The sequence below is a fragment of the Heterodontus francisci genome, chromosome 25, assembly GCF_036365525.1.
Source record: "Heterodontus francisci isolate sHetFra1 chromosome 25, sHetFra1.hap1, whole genome shotgun sequence".
Classification (NCBI taxonomy): Eukaryota; Metazoa; Chordata; class Chondrichthyes; order Heterodontiformes; family Heterodontidae; genus Heterodontus; species Heterodontus francisci.
Window position 1 is genome coordinate 54,774,276 of NC_090395.1, and position 19,843 is coordinate 54,794,118.

At 40.0% G+C, this 19,843-nt stretch overlaps 1 protein-coding gene across 1 annotated transcript in view; it reads right to left on the reverse strand.

Annotated features, from left to right (window-relative positions):
- The window catches only part of elapor1 (endosome-lysosome associated apoptosis and autophagy regulator 1), a 105,896-nt gene that overhangs the window by 75,386 nt on the left and 10,667 nt on the right, over window positions 1-19,843 (reverse strand). Inside the window, exons 2-4 of the mRNA XM_068057700.1 lie at window positions 7,471-7,588; window positions 3,185-3,371; window positions 877-1,024 (exon numbers count right to left, since the gene is read on the reverse strand). Coding sequence (XP_067913801.1) covers window positions 877-1,024; window positions 3,185-3,339 — 303 coding nt within the window. The 5' untranslated portion in view covers window positions 3,340-3,371; window positions 7,471-7,588. The remainder of the gene's footprint in view (window positions 1-876; window positions 1,025-3,184; window positions 3,372-7,470; window positions 7,589-19,843) is intronic.

Sequence of the window (19,843 nt, forward strand, 5' to 3'; positions counted from 1 at the left end):
TAAAATTAAATATATAATTAATAAGTGTCAAAATGAATGAGTGTAATGGCTTAGAAACTGGGAATTACAAACTATAATTAGCTCGGTTGACTTTGGAGGCATTTGTGGCATCTTCTTAGTCTCAGTGGACAGTCACATTGTAAAATTATTAGTATTCATCAATTATGATGGACATAGAAGCATGCCATGGGCAACTCCAGCAGTGATATCCCAGGGCTGAAATGATTGGCCTCCAACAACCACAACCATGTTCCTTTGTGCTAATCATGACTCAGCCAATGGAATTTTACCCCTGTTCTCCATTGACTTCATTTTTAAACTTGGATTCCTTGGTGCTACACTGATGCACTGTCCAGAAAGATGTGAACATTATATCTTCAATAGCATATACCTGATTTTTGTGTGGCGTTTTTTCAAATTGCAATTGGATGCTGGGTTGGGAGAATTAAAATAATATTGGGACAAGCTTTGATGGGTCAAATAGGTTTTGCCCATCCTTGACAGTTCTTACATAATTAATAGCACCATTGGGTATTATGTTACTAGGACAACAATGTCCTTTTAAATGCCGCAAATTTGCTTTCCAAATGAAGTAAATTTTGAATTAAAAATACAATCTCCTTTCATGTTCGCATTTTTATGGGACTTGCATTTGTTGGCCAAGGTTATTTCTTGTATATTTTCTTGTGTGTCTCCTTTTATTTTCTTCTGAAGGGTAATGAAAGTGCCCTTTCATTACAGAGTTGCAGAGTTTCCAGATTTCTGAGACCGCTGACATTAATTTTCAGCTCCTAAGGTAACTATATAGAGTCAAAGAAATCAATTCTCCACAAAATAAAAGCCCACAATACTCAACAAATGGCTGGTATTACTTACAAAAAATTCAAAGTATATGCTGGTGTCTGGATACAGATATTCAAACGAGACGGTGCCTGATTGTTTCAGGTTCACTGCATACATCAGGGTAGCTGTGCACTCATCGCTGTTAGAGGCTATGAAATCACCTTGAGGAGTCCATTTTGACCTATCAAAAATGCATAGAAAAGTACATTGCTAGTTTAACATAGTACAATCCTGTAGTATGCCAAAAGGAATTAGCAATTGACAAATCTTTGACCTGCAATATCTGTGCAATCAAATGAAAAGGTACTGATACTTGATGTCAAATACTGATGTAATGCTGTTAATACTAAAGTGATTGTCATAAATGGCAACTATAGCGAAGGATAAAAGGAGCAAATAAGAAAACTAACAGGAGCACCTATTCCTAAGTCAGGTCTAACTTTATCGTCTGCCCTTGTCTCTCTGCTTGGAAATACAGTGCTCCATGTGCTATACTTAATGGATTATTTTGAGTGTATTGAAAGGCACCCACTGTTTAAAAAATATTTGTTCCCCTTTTCTCATCAGTCTTCTTCCTTCCTCTACCCCAGTAAAGATGTTGACCCTTGCTGGGTATGATTCCACCAGTGATAGTCACCCTTCAGTACCTTACTGGAATGGTCACTAGTCATGAGTCAGCTTTAACAATGTGGCTGGCTATTCAACTGTACATAGCATCACCACCCAAATCTAATATCCAAACTCATGTATTCCAACAAAGGTCAGGACTATTATTCCCCAGGCTGATTTTCACCTTTCTAACCCAGGGCTACCTGTTGTAACGTGTCCACCACTGCACCAGTTGAGATCAGTTATGGGATTAAACATCAAAGTCTGCATGGTTCAGCCACTCATAGCCGACAATGAGCAGAGCTGTGAGAATTACTCTGTGGAGACATCATACAACTTTCTTCTCCTTGGATAAAGACACTTTGCTTCCCCAGAATGCCTCCTCACAAAATGTGGTTGAGATTGGGAACTCAGCTGAGTGAAGGGGGTGGATGATTAGCCTACTTCCTCGGAATATATATACATACAGAAATCAACTGTTTCTTACATGGTCAATGATTGCAGCTATCTAGATTTGAATGCTGTTGCACTAGACAAAGATAAGGTCCTGTCCTCTCCCACCGAGAAAGCACATTTCTATTTATAGAAATAATCAGGTCATTTAAAACATTTTTGTATTCACTTGGTTTAAAAAATGCTTTTCTTTTTTAATTTAAATGCACTTACGAACAGAATAATCAAAATGGTTACAATGCATTCAGTTTTCAGCTTAGCCGTAACACTTCTTGACAAGATGTTTTTTTTTTCAGGAATAAGCTGTACTTTTGTTTAAGCAATAGCTGCAGTAGGTCACAAAAAGCCTTGCATCTATGATCTATCAGGGATTTATTCAATGGTGCAGGTTAAACTAAAAACACAGTCTGAGCAAATGCAATAGTTTTTATTTTTTTCTGTCATTTTGCATCTATTTGTTTGTGTCTCAGTACATTACAATGGGTGAATTTTTGCAGGGGTTTCCTGATAGTGCGCTGTAACTTCAGTTGAAGACCACAGAAACCCTAGAAAAGTTGAATAAATGCAGTTTACACCGTTTTCCATGTTCCTGCTGTTCTTCTGCCAAGGTTAGAGTGGATGAGCCAGGAGAAACTTTCACCCCCTGCATATTTTGTTTACGATTCTCTTCCCTAATTTTTCTAAGTGTGATCTATGCGAACACTGGTCAAAGTCTTTTGAATATCAGTTTGATCTCTAAGTCATTGCTGGTAACATTTACCAAAGGGCATCATGTCGTACTCCCAGATCATGTTGAAACTTTTTCTATAGATTATTAATTTTTCCCCTTTTCTTCTGTGGATTTTCCATATTTCCCTAGGGTTACACAGGAGTAAAATACACCAAGAACGAGTGGAAACATTTAACCGATGGAAAATCATTGGGCTTGTGTCTATGGTTTTCCAATATGTGTCCCCAGTAGCTGAAGCTCCATGCTGGAAGAATGCATTCAGAAAACTGCTCCTTTTAAGTGTAACAAGTGATCGAACATCAAGCCCACTGAAACTTAAATTTTTAAAAATCCAATCAATTAGTCTAACACACCTCAAGACTCACTTGTTATCACACGGTAACAAGCACAAATCGCCTTGTGTACTGTACACTAAACCGCAACAATGCAATGTATGACAATATAACTAAAGATTGTAATAAATAAATATTAAACAGTTCAAGAGGGAACTAACAGTTGTCCCAGTGACTGGCTAAAGGCTGTTGTTGGTTTACACCAAGATGTACCTACGCAGTGCAATTCTCAGTTGAGTCGTTGTCTGACGTGATTTGAGCTGTTCCTGTGTTAACAAATCCTGATGGCAGCCCATCCCACTCATTGAATTCAATGCCAGTGCCAAGTGAGTAAGTCCCAACAGCACATTCTTTGCATGATTGGTCCCTCATGTTTAAGAACTGACCAGCTCCACAGGAAAAAGCTGTATAAATGGACAAAGTCAATATTAGAAATTTGGGCAAAATTTGCTAATATAATCAAAACCCATGCAAAAGAATTACACATTTTCAACTGACTTGTATTTATCTGTCAGAGTTACTATTCAATTTTCACAGTTAAAAAAAATGACTAATATTACAGCTTTTGCACATTCATCCATTAGGTTTGGAATAATCTGGAAATGTATACCAAAACACTGGCATAAATGCATGGGACTGCCAATTTTCAGTGCAAAGCATTGAGAAAATTTGCATGCAAGTGCACCCAAATTTTCTTGATCTTTTGTGTTGATTCAGCAAAATGCCTGCCAAAACCCTCTGCCACTTAACATGGATCCTTGCAAAAGGCCAGAGAATGCAAATTTCCTATATTTATACCGGTGCTTTGATTATTATTTCTCCGAACTGAGGTCTGCACTGCATTTCTTTGAATGCACTTTATGGGACCAAAATGTGAGACATTAAAAATTGAAAAGCACCCAATTACATTTTCTTAAAAGGTGTTGGGCCTATTTATAATAGTTTTATGGCTTCAAACTTTAATTTTCATACATAAAGTGATACTTAGAGAAAGAGTATTGCATAAATTTGCACTTTCCTTAGGCCCTTAGATTGTTTACGCTGATTTCTGTCGGTTTATGTTGGATGTTATATTCTGACGTGGTAATGGAAAGCAGCAAGAAATTTTGGCACAAGTACCAAAAATGGGATAGATTTTGGTGTAATTTGACAGTTACGTTGGCCTGGAATGCTTCAGCATAACTACGGTGCAAGAGTTGTTTTACACTGAAACATTGCCATAAATGAATGTCTTTGATCGTTTGCTCCACACCCAAAGTATATCTCTTGAAATCCTTTGCCGATCATTTACATAGCACTGCACCAGCCTAAACGTTTTTGGAGTTGATCACATGAACTACAATATCATAATCAACAAGTAAAGCAACAAATGAAAATCTTCCTACAAATTTGGAACAAAGTAATTTGCACACATAAAAAGGGAAATAGAAATTGCAAACCTCAACATGATTATTTCTAAAGTCTTCTTGCATCTCATGCCAATGACTCATTGAAATCAATTACCTAGCCAAAATAGTCAATTCACCTTCTTGCCAAGTAATTTCAGAATAATAAGATGACCATAGTCTCAAACATAGTTTCTCTTTAGCTTCAGTGATTTTCTTACTCTAGTTTCATCAAAGCACATGGCAAAACTGCAACTTTCAATCAATTATGGAAAAGAAATTAAGGCATTTATAAAATAAAGAAGTTACATTACCGTTATCACTGGAGGTCTATAGCACATACATCATTCACAACTTCTTACGATTACATTGTACTTAAACGTTTTTCTCTCTAATAAAGGTTATTAAAAGGTAATAGACATAAACCCTTGAAGAGGTTTAAAAAGAAACCCTGGGGATATATGTATTAGTTTATAAAGTTATACAGTTGACAACTGAGTTTTAAAACCTGATACAGTGAATGATAATTCAGTGATTTTGCTGCATTGAAATGTAACTTTTTTGTAGCTTACTACTGTTTTAAAAATCCTTCCCTTCACACAATTTCTCCACATGTCCTGTGCCAGTATTGACGAGTATCTTTGGAAGATAAAATGAAAGGACCAGAAAAAAGGGAGGGAGACAGAAAGCAGGAAACTATAGTTAGCTTAACATCTGTCATAGGGAAAATGTTAAAAGCTATTATTAAAGATGTCATAGCAGGGCACTTAGAAAAATTTGAGGTACATCAGGCAGAGCTAACATGGTTTTGTGAACGGGAAATCATGTTTACCTAATTTATTGGAGTTCTTTGAAGAAGTAACATGTGCTGTGGATAAAGGGGAACTGGTGGTTGTACTGTATTTAGATTTCCAGAAGGCATTTGATGAGGTGCCACATCAAAAATGATTGCAGAAAATAAAAGCTCAAGCTGTAGGGGGTAACATTTTGGCATGGATAGAAGATTGGCTAGCTAACAGGAAACAGAGAGCAGGCATAAATGGGTCATTTTCTGGTTGGCAAGATGTAACAAGTGGTGTCCCACAGCTTCAACTTTTTACAATTGATATAAATGACTTGGATGAAGGGACTGAAGGTATGGTTGCTAAATTTGTTGACGACACAAAGATAGGTAGGAAAACAAGTTGTGAAGAGGACTTAAGGAGGCTGCAAAGGGGTATAGATAGGTTAAGTGAGTGGGCAAATATCTGGCAAATGGAGTATAATGTGGTAAAATGTGAAATTGTCCATTTTGGCAAAAGAATAAAAAAGCATATTATCTAAATGGTGAGAGATTGCAGGGCTGTGAAATGCAGAGGGATCTGGGCATCCTAGTGCATGAATCACAAAAGTTTAGTATGCAGGTACAGCAAGTAATTAGGAAAGCTAACAGAATGTTATTTATTGTGAGGGGAATTGAATACAAAAGTAGGGGTGTTATGCTTCAGTTATACAGGGTATTGGTGAGACCTCATCTGGAGTACTGTGTACAGTATTGGTCTCCTTATTTAAGGAAGGATGTAAATGCTTTAGAAGCAGTTCAGAGAAGGTTTACTGGACTAATACATGGGATGGGCGGGTTGTCTTACGAGGAAAGGTTGGACAGGCTAGGCTTGTATCCGTTGGAGTTTAGAAGAGTAGGAGGCGACTTGATTGAAACATACAAGATCCTGAAGGGAGGATGTGGAAAGGATGTTTCCTCTTGTGGGAGAATCTAGAACTAGGGGTCACTGTTTAAAAAAAAGGGGTCGCCCATTTAAGACAGAGATGAGGAGAATTTTTTTTCTCTCAGGATTGTAAATTTTTTGAATTCTCTTCCTCAAAAGGCAGTGGAAGCAGAGTCTGTGAATATTTTTAAGGCAGAGGTAGATAGGTTCTTGATAAGCAAGGGGGTGAAAGGTTATTGGGGATAGGCAGGAATGTAACCTCAATTCCACAATCAGATCAACCATGATCTTGTTGAATGGTGGAGCAGGTTCAAGGGACAACTGGCCTACTCCTGCTCCTAATTCGTATGTTTCCATGTTCGTATGATGCCAAACATATTAATTCACACATGACTTATTGGGAAATAATTCTCTAAAGAATTATATTTATCTGGTCTTTTCATATCAAATAGATCAAAGTTAAATGTTGGCATATGTTATTTGTTGTTACTGATGAGTTACCTTAAACTTGTATGTACATCAAAATGGATCAAAAGAAAAAGGATATAGTTACTGTTTAATTATAAATTAGCCCTGTTAACTGTACAATGAGTTAGAATTAGCTTAAATATAACAGTTTATGATTCCCCAACTAAATTCCTAATCCAGTTCAATGAAAGCAAGCAATTTAATACATACAAATGAAGAAAAGCCCATCACCTTACACAACTAGTATATAAATCTTTATAGCTGGAGTGCAAATAATAGAATACCAGTAACAAGAATTGCCAATTGAGCACTGTTCAAATCCACTTAAGCCATTGCTGGAGTATGACAATCAGTAAAAAGGTGAAAGGACCTTGTACTTCTAAAAGATATCCCGCTTTAGCCCAAAGCCTGTAGAGATCAATCTTTATAATTATTAAATCAAATGCACCATGAATCATGTCTTAGCCAAGTTGAAATCCAGATCATCACCATTTGACTAACAGTGTAAAGACAGTACCATTACTCCAACAACTCCTTTTGCAGCAACGGTCAATACTTAAAACTTTGAATTGGTGATATCTGCTCTATGTGAAGACCACAAGATCCATTTGGAGATGAATAAAGAGCAATGGTTGCATGTGTTTTGGGCAGTATCTCGATCAAAATGTTACAATCAATCTTATCAGTTATATTTCTCATGAGTAAATTAGCAGTTCAGCAATTTATTATGACCTATTTGAGTATTAAAAGACTTATTAATGTCCATATTCTATGCACCGAAGAACAGAATGTCAGATTGTTCTGTCATGTTCTTGGTTTTTTTTTGTAAAACACAAAATGCTGGATTAGCAACACTTCATGGAAAATATTGCAAATGCCTGGGGGTTATTTTTCTTAAATATACAAATGTGCAAGTTAAAATTTGAATTTGACAAGTGGCTTACAGCACTCTGTGCCCTTGACTGGGTCTGGCAGTCCTGTGCAGGTCCCTGGAGTGTGAGGCACAGCTACTCTCCACCTGGAGCCACTGTCACACTCTGTGTATTCATAGTAGTAATCTGACTGAAATAGATAAGAAATGTTCCACATTAAACACACAGCACAAAACAAAACCACACAGGTAGTAGTGCTTAATAACACGTACAGATTAATAGATAGCATACACTGACTTTGATGGCCTACTCCAATCCTTCAGTGGCATTCAAATCAGAAATGCCTAAAAGTTAGATACAATATAAGGTAACCACATTGCATGCAAAGTTACATGAAACTTGTTAAGAACATCGCTGAAGTAATTCGGATGTAACAAAAAGTAAACACTTGTCAATGTTGTGGGCATAAGGTAGTTACTTTGAATTAACAATGTCACTGTAATGTCACATCTGTCGTTAACTATTTTATCAACTAGTTCCTTTATTGAATCACCATCAAGCAAAGTCCTGAAGTTGGAGCATATTTAACTATTAAAATGAGAAGAAATCTCCAATATGTCAATAAATTATCAAAAAGTGCTGCTTGTTATATGTTGCTGACTGGCTGTGGAAATCAGTAGCTGATTTACAACAGCTACAAGGGAGGTAAGGGTTGGGTTAAATGTTTGAGACAAATACTGCACACTTACTGCCTCAATTTTATAAGGCTTTACCATTGGCGATGCACATTACAAAGTAGTGGGTTCAAACCCCAATTCAGGACTCCACGGCCCCAGCAACGGTGTCCACCGCCACCATGCAGGCACCATTTTTAAAGGGCTTTAAGCCCTTAGAATTACTGTTAATTTTTAAAGGTGCAATAGTATTAAATTTTTATTAAAAAATAAGATGTGGCTGGCCCTTCCCTACTCCTCTCCCCCCCGCCAATGATCATGTGAATGCCCGAAATGACCAACACATGCCTTTTTCTTTACCCGGACTTTACCCCCTAAAAATCTAACATTTGACCTATAACCCCTTCCCACCATCCTCACATCCAATAAAATTGATTTTCCTGCTCCTCCCGCCCTGAAATTTTTATTATTCCCCTCTCCCCACCAGGTTCTCACTTCAGAACTCATTGTGGAGTTCTGAAGGTGCACAAAGGCTGAATGGAGGCCATAAAATCGTTGTGGGATTGCAGGCAAGTTAATTTGAATATAATTAATGTCAATTTACATATAGAGATGAAGGGCCCGCTGCTGGTAATATGCTGCAGGCCCTTCTCAACGTCGTGGGTCGAGGCGGGCCTCTCCCTGCAGACTTTTACCTTACCGGCACCCGCGCCATGACTTGCGGCATCAAGGGGCTGGTAAAATTCAGCCCTTCATTGCAGTCCTGAGGGAGTACTATATTGTGAGAAGTGCTGTCTTTTCATGCCCCCGTTCCTGTGGATGTAAAAGTTTCCTTGTAGTATTTGAAGAACAGCAGTGAGTTCTCAACCAACACAGAACATAAATTAACTGGTCATTCACCTCATTCACCATTTGGGATCCCTTGGGTTGAAGTTTACCAGCCCCTCAACGCCGTGGTGGAGAGGCCCATAAAATGCTAGCGGGAGCGGCCCACCACGACCCATGGTGCTGAGAAGCCCCCATGGATATTAGCGGTGGCGCCGAGGCCTCGGTGTGTCCCCCCCCACTGTTTGGCGGTGGGGCCTTCATTAAAATATTTAAATGAGCATTCATAAAATTCAAATTAACTTGCCTGCCGATGGCGGCCATCCCACGCCGATTTTACGACTAACCGGCAGACATTCAGTTGGAGTTCCGAGGTGAAACACTGGTGGGGAGGGGTGGGGGTGTGGGGGGGGGGAGTAATAAAACTATCAGGGCAGGAGGGGGTCGGGGAGCAGGGAAAACACTTAATGGCTGTGGGGATGGTAGGAATGGGTTGAAGGGCAAATGTGAGAAGGTTTGGGGGGAATGTTCGGGTCGGGAATGAAATAGGTTTTCTGAATAGAGAGCAATGAAAAGACCATGGAGGGGTGGGGGGTGCTTGGAAAAGGGCCTCCATCCTCTAATTATTTATTAAAAGCAAATGAAATCCAATATCCCTTTAAAAATGTAAATTTTTGCTAAGGGCTTGAAGCTCTTTAAAAATAGTGCTGACACCTGCGTGGTGGCGCCGGCTGCCCCCTCTATGTCATCGGGGGCAGCCGCTCTGCTCTGCCCCCTCCATTTAAATCAGTCCCTGCTCTTAATATCGTGCGGGCTATGCGGCAACACTTGTGCATCGGAAGGCTGCCACTTTCACAGCCGCGCTAATAAAACTCAGCCCCTTGTTGTTCATATACTTACTGGACCTTGCAGTGCATAAAATAGCTGCTGCATTTGCCTACACAAAGTGCACTTAGAAAATAATGCATTCATTGTGAGGTGCTTCAGAACATAATAAGGCATCTATAAAAGTTCTTTCTTACTTTATAAAAATGAGTGGGTGCATGTATGAATATAAACATTACTTGCCTTGATTTAGTTAAACAAATCTACTTACTTACATGTGCAAGTCCCATTTTGAAGAATTAATACACAATGGATCGACATACTACTGAACTTTATACTGTGATTACAAGAATTGTACATTGTTATGACCGAGGTAGGAGGAGTGCACTGTTTATTCTAGTTCCACTTCTCCACAGGTCACAACATAGAGTCATAGAGAGATACAGCACTGAAACAGGCCCTTCAGCCCACCGAGTCTATGCCGATCCATTTATACTAATCCTACATTAATCCCATATTCCCTACCACATCCCCACCTTCCCTCAATTCTCCTACCGCCTACCTACACTCGGAGAAATCTACAATGGCCAATTTACCTATCAACCTGCAAGTCTTTGGCTGTGGGAGGAAACCGGAGCATCCAACGGAAACCCATGCGGTCACAGGGAGCACTTGCAAACACCGCACAGGCAGTACCCAGAACCAAACCCGGGTCGCTGGAGCTGTGAGGCTGCAGCACTGACCACTGCGCCACCCCACATATATTTAAATATTTTCGCACTTACCAATACGGTCAATCATAGCATCTATTTTTATCCCAGAATAAAACACATCAACCAGGTTTTCTTTAATAAACAATAACATTATCAGTTTATTATTAAACAAGTCTTAACCAGTAATGAAGCAAAGCTTAAACAGAATAAATAGAAATATAAAAGTTCCTTTTTTACCTTAGACACACACACACATTCACAAAGTTAACTGATAAAAAGAGATTTACTCTTTGGAGCTCAAGTACAAAAAAAACACACAAAGAAGAATATGTTGGCTAAAATACTTGCTAACACTTGAAGAAAAAGAGGGAAGATATAAAATGATGTCAGATGTCCTTTTTTGTTTGGTGTCCCAAATAGCTATAGACAGCTGTCACTGGGATCTTCCTAGAATAGTTCTTGAGAGGCAATGTTGAAGATCAGTTTGGGAAGGCTTTCCAGGAAAAACTGCAGCAGAGGTTTCAGGCAGTTTCTTACACTTGCTTCTCAGCTTCTCAAGAGGTGGAAAACTGGCAGGCTTTTTCAAAGAGCGGGAACAGACTCATCTGGAGTTTTGCTCCCTTGGCAAGTTTTCTCCAACTGTCTTTTCAAACCATTGTCCATATCCCAACTCACTGTCCAAAGCAAAACCAAAAACAATGTCAAAAGAGTCAAGCCTCCTGACCCTTATAAATCTTGACCTGTCACTTCTTTGTAAACATCTTTCCCCAAGTCGAAAACAACCCCTGCTGGATAATTATTTGAAGACAGGTTAATGGAAGGCACTGTTTGCAATCCAGATCTCTCAATGACCCTTGTGAAAAAAACATCCATGGACTCCTTTCCAGTTTTAAAACACAAATCCTCAAAATTAAACAAAAAATGGAAGCACTCGTAACATGTGGCATTGTTTTGCAAATTGTCCAAACAGTTTAGTTGTGTCTTAATTTATTTGTTAACTATGATGTTTCAGGTGAGTAAATCTGTCAGTTTTTTTAAAAAGTCAAATAAAGGCAAAAGTCAAGTTGCTATGTCTTCAAAGTCTGCAGATTCAAATATTTATTTTTGAACCCAACTTCACCTTTATCTGATCCCATCCATATGGTACAACAGCTGCTGCTAGCATTTCAAATCTCTCTTCAGTCGTGGCATACAAACAAGAAATCTACTCAGCAATTTTAATTTTAATGTTCTCATTAATTCTGAACATAAGTTACGGGGCATATTTTCAGTATCATTGCATGGGTGGTTAGCTGAGAGAATGGGTTCCCATTCTTGATTGATCCCACCAGATTTTTAACCGATTGATTTCAATGGAATGAAAATCAGCTAGGTTCTGCAAAGAATAGATGATTGCTCCACCTGATTGCTACCACGGTTGTGAAGATGAAAATTGACCTTTGTAATTCCTTAATCAGCATATTATTTATTAAGCAGTCACTGATCACATGTAAATATGACAGCAACACAGTTACATTTGGACCATAATTGTAGACACCTAGAAGTAAACTTGGCTATCTTCAAGGTTTATGGGCATGATTGTCCTTCAAACAGGAAATGTACGTTTTTATGATTTACTCAATCCTGCACACCCGGATGTACCTGAGAGGTCAGGGCCCAGCCCATTATAAATGTAATCTTTAATCAGTTTAAAGGACATACTCCTATAAAATATTCAGAATGTGACCAAAATTTGGCTTCATGTTAAGGCAATTCATATAAAGAGGGATGAATTTTATTAGCGTGCCGCATATCATGGTGTTTGAAATCGGTAGCCTGCCCACACTGAGCGGCAACTGCAGAGCCCCCATGATATTTCGCACAGGAGCTCATTTCAATAAAGGGGGCAGAGCGGCTGCCCCCAATGACGTAGAGGGGGCAACATCTGCGCCCCCGGCAACGGTGTCCGGTGCCACAGCGTAGGCACTCGCGCCATTTTTAAAGGGCTTCAAGCCCTTTGGGAGAGATTTAAAGATTTAAAGGTGCCGGTCCATAAAAATTTCAAAATATTTGTCCACACCTGCAATACCCTCTTCCTCCCGCGCCAATCCCCCACAATGCATAAATACTTTGTTTTATGCCCTATCCCCCCCATAAAGGTGTGTTCTCAGTCACGACCTTACACCCCCAAACTTTATTCCCTTTGACCCTAAACCTCTTCCCACCATCCCCACAGCCAATAAGGATTATTTTTCCTGTGCACCCCCCACCCCCCCGACAATTTCATTCCTCCCCCCCTCCCCACCAGTGTCTCGCCTCGGAACTCCATATGGAGTTCCGAAGGCGTGCAAATTGCGGCCGGAAATCGTAAAATCGGCATGGGACAGCCACCGGGAGCAGCTAAGTTGATTTGCATTTTTATTTACCTCATTTCAATATTTTAATGAAAATTCTGCCGCCAAGTGGCAGGGTGGGGGGCGGGGGCCGCACCAAGGCATCACCGCCACCGCTAATATCCGGCAGGGTCTTTCCGGCGTCATGGATCGTGGTGGGCCGCTCCCGAAAGTATTTTACAGGCCTCCCCGCCACAACCCACGACGTCGAGGGGCTGGTAAAATCCAGCCCAGAGTTCGAGAAGAAGAGCTCAGAACTGGAGTAGCCATATAAATACCATGGCTACAAGAGCAGGTCAGAGGCTAGGAATCCTGAGGCGAGTAACTCACCTCCTGACTCCCCAAAGCCTGTCCACCATCTACAAGGCACAAGTCAGGAGTGTGATGGAATACTCTCCACTTGCCTGGATGGGTGCAGCTCCAACAACACTCAAGAAGCTCGACACCATCCAGGACAAAGCAGCCCGCTTGATTGGCACCCCATCTACAAACATTCACTCCCTCCACCACCGACGCACAGTGGCAGCAGTGTGTACCATCTACAAGATGCACTGCAGCAATGCACCAAGACTCCTTAGACAACACCTTCCAAATCCACGATCTCTACCAACTAGAAGGACAAGGGCAGCAAATATATGGGAACACCACCACCTGCAAGTTCCCCTCCAAGACACACACCATCCTGACATGGAACTATATCGCCGTTCTTTCACTGTCGCTGGGTCAAAATCCTGGAACTCCCTTCCTAACAGCACTGTGGGTGTACCTACCCCACATGGACTGCAGTGGTTCAAGAAGGCAGCTCACCACCATCTTCTCAAGGGCAATTAGGGATGAGCAATAAATGCTGGCCTGGCCAGCGACGCCCACATCCCATGAATGAAAAAAAAAGGAATAATCAATTTTGTAGTTCCAATTGTATGGTCTACTACATGCAATAGGTTAAAGGGGGTGCAGATAAGACATGTCTATTTGTGCAGTTATGCTATAACTAATCCTTCTGCAAGCAGGCACAATGAGAGGAAACTCATTGTGCTGATTAATTCAATTAGGGGACATGGCCAGTTTTGTGGGCAGGACCATATTCCCGAGCAATGCTTTTAAAAATAGCAGAAACTCAATTTGTGCATTGGTTTGGCTGCTTTCGAATGAACTGCACCCTAGCGAAATACTACCCCAAAATCTTTTACATTTACCTATTTACTTAGAAGGTAAAACATGATAAATTCCTTATAAAAATATTTTAAGGTACACTACAATTTAGTAAATTCTTTTATTCCTACTCAGATTCTCTGAATTTTATCAGTAGCACAACGCATAAAATATAACTGGTGTGTAAAGATCAGCTCCATAAATTGGAGCAATCGCTTATTTTCTTTCATGCTCAGTGCACCATGAATAAATGTACAGCATTATTATTGCTTGTTAGCCTGGAACAGCTATTTGAGGTATGTACTCTAGATAAATTATCCTACTTACAAAAGAATTCTACTTGACTGACATTTACTGTGTCTGGCAGAAAAATGTACATAATCCTATAACTGGTAGAGTTGAAAAAGCATAAATAAAAATTCTGCTTAATAAGAATGATTCTGATCTTTACATTGTTATGTGAACGCAGCCAGCTGCTAATATTACAACACAAACGCTCAAATCCAGCAGCACGTTTACTTGCACAAAGGTAGCCAATTATCTACACCCGGTCACTCTTTGCAGTGCTCTTGCTAATTTTCATTTTCATTTTAGAAAATGTAGTAAATCGGAGTAAGGGAAAAAGTAATGGACTAGCAGCTGGTTTAATTGAAGATGTTACATTCTATACTGCAATATTTACTGATCAGTGCATAAAAACCAGCAATTGTAGTACTCAGATATCTGGACATTATCTGAGAAATGCAACTTGTTATTGAATAATTCAATTCAGAACTCTACATCAGCCAGTGAATGCTACAGCGAAACAAAGATCTATTAACTTTGAATGGCCAAGCATTTACCCATGCAAGCTTGTGTGGATAAAATTGTTATTGCCTTTACTAAAGGCCATACATATTCAGAAAGTGCTGCATTGCATCATACTAGAATATAACTGAAAATAAATTAAAAGCATGCCTCAAAGCTTTTATTCAACTCAGTTTGCAGTCTCTCTTATCAATGTCATTGACGTGAAGATGTGATCCGACAACTACTCTGTTGAAATCCTCATTAATTCCCTGATCCCTTTCAGGCAGTTTTACAAAATCAACAAAAGATGATACAATGGACTTATTAGATATCAGCTATTCTTTTGTTTTATAAAATACTAGGTTTCATGTGATATGCACATTAATGATATAATTCGCAACTGCACATATTATGCACATGGCACTGTTGTTCCCAATCTAACACTTTGGGCAGAATTTTAATTAAACAAATCTGCTTGCAGTGCGTTTGTGTGTGCATTATATACATGTATAAATAAAATGTATGCATGTGCGCGTGCTGGGCGTAGGGTGTGGTTGTGGTGGGGGTGCAGCAGCAGGTCAGGAACCTATTTGTTAGTGGGGCAGGCTTCATCACAGCTGTCAAACCCAACTACAGCATTAACTTCCTGCTTCCAGGTTTCTCCACCAATCACAGAGTGTGTTTAGTTTTTAGTTTAGAGATACAGCACTGAAACAGGCCCTTCGGCCCACCGAGTCTGTGCTGACCATCAACCACCCATTTATACTAATCCTACACTAATCCCATATTCCTACCACATCCCCACCTGTCCCTATATTTCCCTACCACCTACCTATACTAGGGGCAATTTATAATGGCCAATTAACCTATCAACCTGCAAGTCTTTGGCATGTGGGAGGAAACCGGAGCACCCGGAGGAAACCCACGCAGACACAGGGAGAACTTGCAAACTCCACACAGGCAGTACCCAGAATTGAACCCGGGTCGCTGGAGCTGTGAGGCTGCAGTGCTAACCACTGTGCCACTGTGCCGCCCCATGATGACCCACACTTTTAAATGAAAAGCTGTTTATTTAAAGGGACCTGGCATGGCTCCATTAGAGACCAATTAGTGAGGATACACCAACTAGTAGAATGGATGCACAACATGGGAAGGCTTTCCCCCGACCTTCCCGAGTTCGCATATGCTTCCCTGGATGCCATACTGTGGGCTGTAAGGAACTATTGAGAATTCTTGTTCCTTGTGGACGAGAGGATGAGGCCAGCTTCTCAAACCAAACAGGCGTGCATGGAAGTGACTGACAAAGTGAGCAGCAGGAGTGTGGCCCTGACAGCTGTATTGAGATTCAATGACCTCATGAGGGCAGTAAAGGTGAGTGGCATTCAGGTGCCAACCCCCAAATTCTGACTTCCCCAGCAGTCTCCTGCATAGCACTCCTCAGACCAATACACCTTGCAGCCCTGACCATTCCTCTCACAAGACACCTTCTCACAGCCAACATGGAAACTCACCCTCCCCTCACACTGACCCTCCACAAATGTTGTCATTCCATCCTCTTCCCACAATCCATTTCTCACACTCATAATTCTGCTTTGTCTCCTTGCAGGAGAAGAGAGCACAGAACTCCAGGGACAGGCACAGAGCCAGGGCTGGCCCTCCAGTAATAGCCACCATGACCACTGCACAGGAGGCGGTCATGGGTATCAGCAGAGTGGCAGAGTGCATGGCCCTTGGCAATGGACAGCTGGGGTTCTCCCAGATATTTGGTGACAGAATTACCTATTACACTGCCAGATGGCACATAGCAATTCAATGCGTGTGATTGTTGTCACCACTAAATGAAATATAAGTATCTGCACTATGATGACTTTGAACTCTTTCTCTATGTCAGTTATTTCCCACAGGCCCCTCAAGTGTGACATAGGAACTGGAGTGAGAGGAAGCTGAGGAGTCTTCAGAGGAGGTCACGCACTCTGAGGAAGCACTTTCATATGAGCATGCAAACCCACCACCAGAGCAGATATACATACCTTGGTGTGTACTGAAGTAGAGATAGTTAGGTTGTCTCATGGTGAGACGCAGACCACAAGTGAGCAGCAGCAGGTGTTAGAGACAGGGGCAGCAATGGAGAATTCCTGTCGGAGGGTGCAGGACACTTTAAGCTTTGCTCAGCCAGATGCAGATGCTGAGCCTCAGGGCAGTGGGAGGTCATCCAAGAAGAGGACTATTCCGGAGCAGCAGGAGCAATGCATGAGGTTCTGTTAGCATTTGTAGAGGCCCCTAGGTGAGTGATTGAAGGAGCTTGTCTCAAACATGAGTGCCATGATATCTCAGGCCTTTGCACTGATGTCCACCTCCATGGAAACAGACCACATGTATGGAGAATCAGATGTAGCAGGCAATGGAGTGTATGGTCTACTATATGCAATTGGCCATGTGATTCACACTTGCTAATTTCTTCCATGTCCGTTACTAATTTGGATCTGCTGTAGATATTTTCTTGGATTTAGTGGCAACAGTTGGACCCTTAAGCACTCTAAGCATCTTATTTCTATGGCAGTTGGCTCACACTGCATTAATTTTACATGCATGATATCATAACCCAGGGCTACAATAGTATCCTCTTGTGATTTGCAATGAACCTTTCATACATTTTTTTTCAATCTCTCAAATCAGACTTAATTAACATTGACATGGCTTGGTTCAAATAATTAAAATTTCTTAAATCCACCATGAGGTGAGTGCAGAGAGCAATGGTTTGTGCTGGAATTTAGGTATAATAGGCTTAATCAAGTAGAATTTGGAAATAGTTAGTGAATTATGCCTTTTAAAAGAAAAGATTGAATGAATGGTCAGTTTTCAGACCTAACTGAAATTCCCCTTTAAGAAGGTAAAGTTAAATATTTTAAGGTCCCTGTTAGAATAGAATTTCTGTTGCCAGGGAATTGGAAGATAAACACACACATTGAAATATCCTGTGCGACCTCAGTAAGAGGTAGCAATAAACTTAAGTAGTTTATGGGGTTGTTGATGCAGACAAAATCATCTCCGGAGGTTGCTGTGGGGTACCATGGAAAGGGCAATTAACAATAAATAGAAAATGGATTCATGGGAACAAGAGGTCAAGTAAACACAATTATAAACATTTTGACCAGATAAAGGCTTACGATGTCAGAAAACAGGGGGTTTCCAGTAAAACATTAAGTGGAAATGGTAATTTAAAATATGGATTTTAAACACACACAGGAAGGTCACATAAATGCTGGAAGTCAGATGACACCTTAGAAATAGTATAAAAATGAGAGGTTTTGAAAGCAAAGTTTAGGGATGTTGTATCCTCAAACAACACTTCGTATCCCATGCCTTGCTTGGGTGATTTAAGGTAAAAGTTTACTTTAAATTTTGATGGATATTCTGGATATTCTAAGATAATTTTGCTGTAACATTAGTAAGGTTAACCATTTGGATTCTATGTTAGAAATAAGAATGTGTGTTACATATCTCAGTAATATTTGATATTGTGATATACTTAGCCACTTAAGAAGTTTATTACATGTTAAATTCTTTAGTAAATCTATAAAAGTTAATAAATCGTCTCGTGTAATATTCTGTATACAACTGCAAGAACCCCCTCTCTGTGTCTCTAAGTGGAGAGATACATATTGAACAGAGTTTCTCAGACCCTTATAATATCTGGGATATTTATGACTTAGCCATAAATATTAAAAATAGGCTATCTGAAAGATGGTAATATTCTCTGTTGGTTTTCTTTCCTTGAGGGAAAGCTAGTACAATTCTTTGGACCCAATTAAGTGTCTGAGAATTTGTCTGGTTTGAACTTGATTAAAGAAGATTTATAGGGATGTACTCCTGATTTGGTTTAGTCCCCATAAGGGGTTAAAGTCATAAATCACTTCAGGTTAGGATCGGATTCAGTCAGTTCAATTGATATAACTTATGTCTGCATAACAGAAATAATAATACTACTAATAATAATAATAATAATCATAATAATGTGGCTATTCCACAAAAGTGGATTATTTTGCTTGACAAACAATCTCCTCTACTTTGACTTTGAGACTGCCTGTTCTGGGGCCTTTGTGCCTCAGCTGCTACTCTGTTGCAAAAGCCAGGCTCCTTTTCAGGTGCTTAGTAAAGGACTGGCTGCCCGCCTTACTTCCTGCCCAATCTACCACGGCAGACTCTTTACTCAAGAATACACTATGGGGGTAATTTTGACTTTTACCATTGAGCAGAAAATGGGTAGTGGTAGATCAACTAGCTATTTTACAACCAGCCTGGTTTTCTTTTCTACTGAAGTCAATAGAAAGGAATACCAGGAACACTGATCCGCTGCCATCCATTTTCCGTCCAGCGGTAAAAGTTAAAATGACCTTCTATTTTTGTTTTTAACACACAACATTTAAAGCAACTCTTGTTTTTCAAATCATTTCTGTGGAAATTAGCCAAATGATTCTGAACCATGATAATCCCTCTGTAATTTGTTGACACCATCCTTGACAGCCCTCTTCCCAATTTATCATCTCTAAATCTAACCAAACTGCATTGTATCCTTGAATCCAGATTCTTTATATTTAGATTAGAAACAGTAAAAGCACAAAGACTGGCTCCTGTGGCACTTCGATCAACACATCTCCCCAACAAACTAACTTTCTCCAGCCAATTCCTTACTAAGTTTTATATACCTTATCATATAATTAAAGTTTTATTTATAATATGCAAAATAAACATTTTGGAGGAATAATTTAAGATTTAGAAGCAGATTTAGGAGTTTCCTCAATAAGTGCAAATTGTTGGAAGAAAGCTAATGGCCCCAAAATTTCTGGGTTTGGAGAGTAAGTCATTAATTCTGCGATTGTGGAACCGAGATTTCTGACAGGGCCAGTATACACTGCAATTCCACTCTCGAAATACCTCAACATGAAGTCCATTCATGTTAAAAAAAAACCTGCCTACATGCACATGGAGTTCGGATGGGATTATATCATCCAGACTATATTCCATGGCTTTTGCCTTCCCATCTGCTCTTGAGAATGCAAGGCACTATTTAACAGGCGCTGTTAACCAGCACCTA